Source organism: Cynara cardunculus (assembly GCF_001531365.2).
Source record: "Cynara cardunculus var. scolymus isolate 2C chromosome LG 1, CcrdV1, whole genome shotgun sequence".
Classification (NCBI taxonomy): domain Eukaryota; kingdom Viridiplantae; phylum Streptophyta; class Magnoliopsida; order Asterales; family Asteraceae; genus Cynara; species Cynara cardunculus.
This window is the reverse complement of record NC_037528.1, coordinates 9,506,097-9,511,212: the sequence shown is the minus strand read 5'-3', so window position 1 is coordinate 9,511,212 and position 5,116 is coordinate 9,506,097. Positions and strand designations below refer to the sequence as shown.

At 37.9% G+C, this 5,116-nt stretch overlaps 1 protein-coding gene across 1 annotated transcript in view; it reads left to right on the top strand.

Moving 5' to 3' along the window:
• LOC112529195 (E3 ubiquitin-protein ligase COP1-like) overlaps nt 1-5,116 on the top strand; it is a 15,957-nt gene continuing 10,841 nt past the window's right edge. The window contains exons 1-3 of the mRNA XM_025140327.1: nt 1-462; nt 2,442-2,516; nt 3,371-3,526. Coding sequence (XP_024996095.1) covers nt 64-462; nt 2,442-2,516; nt 3,371-3,526 — 630 coding nt within the window. The 5' untranslated portion in view covers nt 1-63. The remainder of the gene's footprint in view (nt 463-2,441; nt 2,517-3,370; nt 3,527-5,116) is intronic.

Below are 5,116 nucleotides of genomic sequence, written 5' to 3'. Positions count from 1 at the left end.
GAAACCAGACTGTTTCTAGAGAGAGAAAGTGCGTTTTTATTGAGAGAAACTGCGAACATTGTTATGGGAGGTGGAGGTGGTTCAATCGGAGGAGCGATTGTGCCGTCGATGAAGTCTGGACTGCCTGAACCGTCAACGGAGATACCAGCTCCTGCTCCACTTCCACCACCACCACCACTACCACTACCACCGGTGTCTCATCAGCCACAACCGCCGCAGGTTCCGGCGTCGGATTGGGCGGGAGTGGAGGTTAGGGAGGAAGGTTCTGAGGAGGTGGAGACGGATAAAGATGTATTGTGTCCGATATGCATGCAGATAATCAAGGATGCCTTTTTAACAGCATGTGGTCATAGTTTCTGTTACATGTGCATTGTGACGCATCTTCAGAACAAGAGCGATTGTCCATCTTGTGCTAGTTATCTCACCACGAAGCAGCTTTTTCCTAATTTTTTGCTTAATAAGGTAATTTGTTATCTTTCAATTCTATGGACCTAAAAAATTGTCTGTAGCCAGTAGCCACCACTTGCACTTGTATCAGTCGTATGTATGAAATCTGTGGTCCCTCAGCTTGACAAGTTCAGAGTTCAATTTTTTGGCGATTGCATAAATGATACTTTTAGATGTCATGCATTTATTTGTACGGAGACAACATGAAGAATAATGGAGAAAAGCTAGTGTTTGAACTCCAAAGCTAATGTTTTCCCAAATGAAAATAAAAATCGATTGAATTTAATTAATCTTTTTTGTTGCATAGAATTTCCGATAGCTTACTATAGTCAAATTTTGAACGTAGTAAAGAAACATTATGACCCAGTATGTATCATTGCCATGAGATGGAGGATGCAGCTTTTAGGGAATGAAATTTTTTAACTTTTTGCTTGTTCCCAGCTGGTTAAAGTTGTCAATTATCTATAATCTACATATTATTGACTTGAACATAGGTAGTTGTATGCTTGTATGATCTTTTCAGAGGGTTAGGCGATTGGTAATGTGTCCTTGGTAATTGAGTATTATATTCTTTCTTTATTCAGTTAGGTGATGGGTCTTAGGTCTGATGGTATAACAAGGTCTTTCTAACTCTTTATTTCCCATTATATAATGGCATAACACATAACCATATTCACTAAGCATGTGGGATTATACCAAGGAACATATGTATGTTTATTCTAATTTGAATATGAGTAATACAAAATGAATGTTTTAGGATTATGGTACATGCTATTGAAAAATCACCACTTAGGCCGAGTAGTAAGAACTTACTTGAGCATTGTTTATTCTTAAAGCCCTATAATAAAATGGTAAAACACTTATGATGCAAAACAAGCTAAAGGTTGTGTTTCATTAATGCGAATTATACTTTAGGGGCATTATGATTACTCTATATATAGCCATCTACAGGAACACTCGTTGTTGCATTGTTGAGGTGATGCCATTATGGACAAAATGCATGGAAATAAAATATACTTTTGGTCTGGTTCCTATTTTGGAGGATCATTTTTCAAAATCCCCATTTAAGGGTCTATCATTTGAAAAATATCTATTTTAGTACCCTAATGCTGACGTGACACAGGCATGAGGCTTGGAATATAACTTGCTACATCGTGGCGCAGTTTGGTTCCTTGCTTATGCAAAACAACATTATCTTTCTGACAAGTATTTATCTAATAAACCTTATAATCTAAATTTGCGACTGTGTATACGTACATAAGATGCAAATGTATCCTATATGGTTCATTAGTGTGCCAAAAGAGAGTAACCTCAAGCTATTAAATCCTAAGATGGAGGTAAATCAGGGATGTATTCTTGTTGGAATCATCTATGAGGAGAAAGCGGAAGCTGAATATATAACAAATAGGAAGATACTGAGGGAATAGTTCAGTCCACTACATAGTGTTCTCAAACAAAGTTGGTGTTGATCTTATTTACAAGCCAAACTAAGTAACCTTTCACTGTGTCAACAGAGGGATATACCACTAACTTTGTATCTTATTCTTTATTGCTGTGGGTGTTAGGTCTTACTGGTTTATTTACATTGGTTCAAACCACTGTTACTCCAACATGACATTGATTTGGCAGTAAAAAAGCTATCTCGTGAAAAATATATGCTGTGATGGCCATATTTGAACAACATTATTGTTTGCAAGCATAAGTTTTGTAGTGAAGATTCTTCTTCCATCATGTGCAATTGGGAAGATAGAGCCTCCATTGCCTTGCTCAGCCACACTAATCAAAAGATAACTTTTCCCCGTAGTCGAAATCGTTGAAGTATCATGACGTTCTTGGTGTATGATATCTCTACAATCATTAAAGAAGAAGTTGTATAAAACTTCAAAGAGCTAAACTTGGTTTTCTTAAGAGCCATCTAATTACTTATGGGCAGGATTATGCAACCAACAAAGTATAATGTGCTGTTTATGTTCTGCCTTTTGGAATTTTTGCAGCTATTGATCAAGGCTTCAGCACAAATAGCAAAACATGCTTCTCCTACTGAACAGCTTCGTCAAGCACTTCAGCAGGTCAGTTATTGAACAGCTATTGTAACCACGTCAATTCAAATTTTCATCTGGTTGAGATGCTTATTGTGTTAATGGCACTTTAAAAATATTTCACTCCTCTAGCATGCAAATAGTTTAGTTGTGCAAGTTTATATTCCAGAGAGCTCAAATATTTCCAGGGCATATATTTGAACTTTTTTCCAATATTAGAACCATTCAAATCAGCATAGTCTTACGCTACTTTCTTGAAAATGAAGTGGTAGTTTGATTAACATATATAGTATTTAGTTAACATTTGCATTCAGAGAATAATTGATCAAACCAGTCACGGTTTGTTTTTGGTGTAAAGCAGTCAGGATTCTGAACCAACCATCAGCATTTCAAGTGTATCATGGAGCTGAGTTATATATTATACTTTTATAGTGGCTTCACTACAGAGTACAACCCGAGCTTTTCTGTTTATTATTTCCATTATGTATACATTTTTAATTAGAAAAGGGAACTTCAATAATATGGTTAGTGGATTTAGTGAATTATTAGCTTCAACATAAAAATTACAGACACAAACCAGAGATGAGTTCATGATGCATAACTCTATAGCAAGTAATCCGTAATGAATTCTGTTCCATTTTTGCATTAGAGATGGATTAATTAAAGGTATATTTATGAAATGATTCTCCCTTCTTTTAACAAGTAATATTTAATGAAGTTGTTCCATTTATCTCTACCAACATAATACATATGTACTAAGAAACTTAAAAGAAATTATAGATGACATCCATATGTTGTGATAAAATATCAATTGGATTTGACCTTAAGTGGCAGTGAAGTTTCTATTTTTCTATAGAAACATGACTCTCTTCTCTCTTAGACAGGGATGTGATGTGTCGGTCAAGGAGCTGAACATCCTCTTGGTTCTTCTTGCTGAGAAGAAAAGAAAAATGGAGCAAGAAGAAGCTGAGACAAATTTGCAAGTTATGCATGACTTTTTGCATTGCTTACGGAAGCAAAAGCTTGAAGAGCTTAAGGAGGTTCTACAATCTTTTTACCAGTTCTGGCTTATTCATTGTGATTCTTGGTGTCCTTAAAATACCTACCAATAGTTGTGTCAAAATTCATAGAAAATCAGCATTTCATCTAAAGAGTTAGGTTCCAAATATTATTTTATGGTAGATGATAGATAATCTTGCTCTTGAATTTGTTGGGGGAGGTGGTTCCTTTCATCACTACTTGGGTATATCTTGGTGGCAGCTCCCATCTTTTGCATGCATCTCTTGTGGTGCATCATGCATGTTCTTTCTGATAGTCACCCTTCAAACAACTCATATAAACTGTATCGTTACTCTTGCTCCCGTCAGGATAAATCTGGCCCCTTCCCCTGTTTTCGCCTACGTATAACCAAGTTGTAGCCTTGGCTATAGATAAACTTGGTAATTGCGTGTGTGTATACCGATTACAATCAGGGATATATATAAGAGATACATTTACACTCTAGACCCTCTAATATAATTATATATGTATATATATATATCACACTTAATTGTCTAATATTCCCCCGCAAGCTAAGGCCGGGGAGCGACCTGTAGCTTGGACCGTAATAGGAGAAACCGTTGTGAAGGTAGCGGCTTGGTAAACACGTCTGCAATCTGATCATCTGTAGATATAAACTGAACTGAAAGCTTCCGTTGCGCAACCATTTCTCGAACAAAGTGAAAGTCAACTTCTACATGCTTGGTACGGGAATGAAATACAGGATTAGCTGAAAGATACGTAGCATCAAGATTATCACACCATAAGGTAGGAACCGACTTCACAGGAACCCGGAGTTCGCGCAGTAGTGTTTGAAGCCATGTGAGCTCAGCAACAGTATCGGCTAGAGCTTTGTATTCAGACTCTGTTGATGATCGAGAGACAGTCCTTTGTTTTCGTGCAGACCATGATACTAGGTTTGAACCAAGATAAATAGCATATCCCCCAGTGGATCGAYGGTCGTCAGGGCAACTAGCCCAGTCAGCATCGGAGAAGCCAGTTAGGGAGTTGTAAGCAGAATCAGTGTAGGCATGAAGGATTGTGCCTGAATCATGCATGATTCGTAAACCATAGTCAGCAGTGCCTTGCAAGTAAAGAAGAATTCGTTTGACTGCCGTCCAATGATTTTCAGTGGGGGACTGCATAAATTGGCAGACTTTGTTGACCGCGAAAGTAATATCCGGACGAGACAATGTCACATACTGAAGGGCACCCATAATTTGGCGGTACTTGACCGGATCAGCAAACGTAACGCTATCACCAAGAGCAAGATTAACATTAGTAGTCATAGGAGATGAAGTCGGTTTAGCATTAGACAGGCCTGCGCGTTGCAAGAGTTCAAGGATGTATTTCCGTTGTGATAGAATCATATCATGACCCTGACTGGTCACTTCAATACCGAGAAAATAAGACAAGCRACCCATATCCTGAACARCAAAAGATTGGCTAAGAYGTTGTACCACTTTGTCAATAGCCTYCGGGTTGTTTCCTGTCAAAAGAATGTCATCAACATAGACTAGCATGTACAAAATGGTGCCCCTGTGGGAGTAAATGAACAAGGAAGGGTCCGTTTTGGAGCCCTGAAAGCCAAG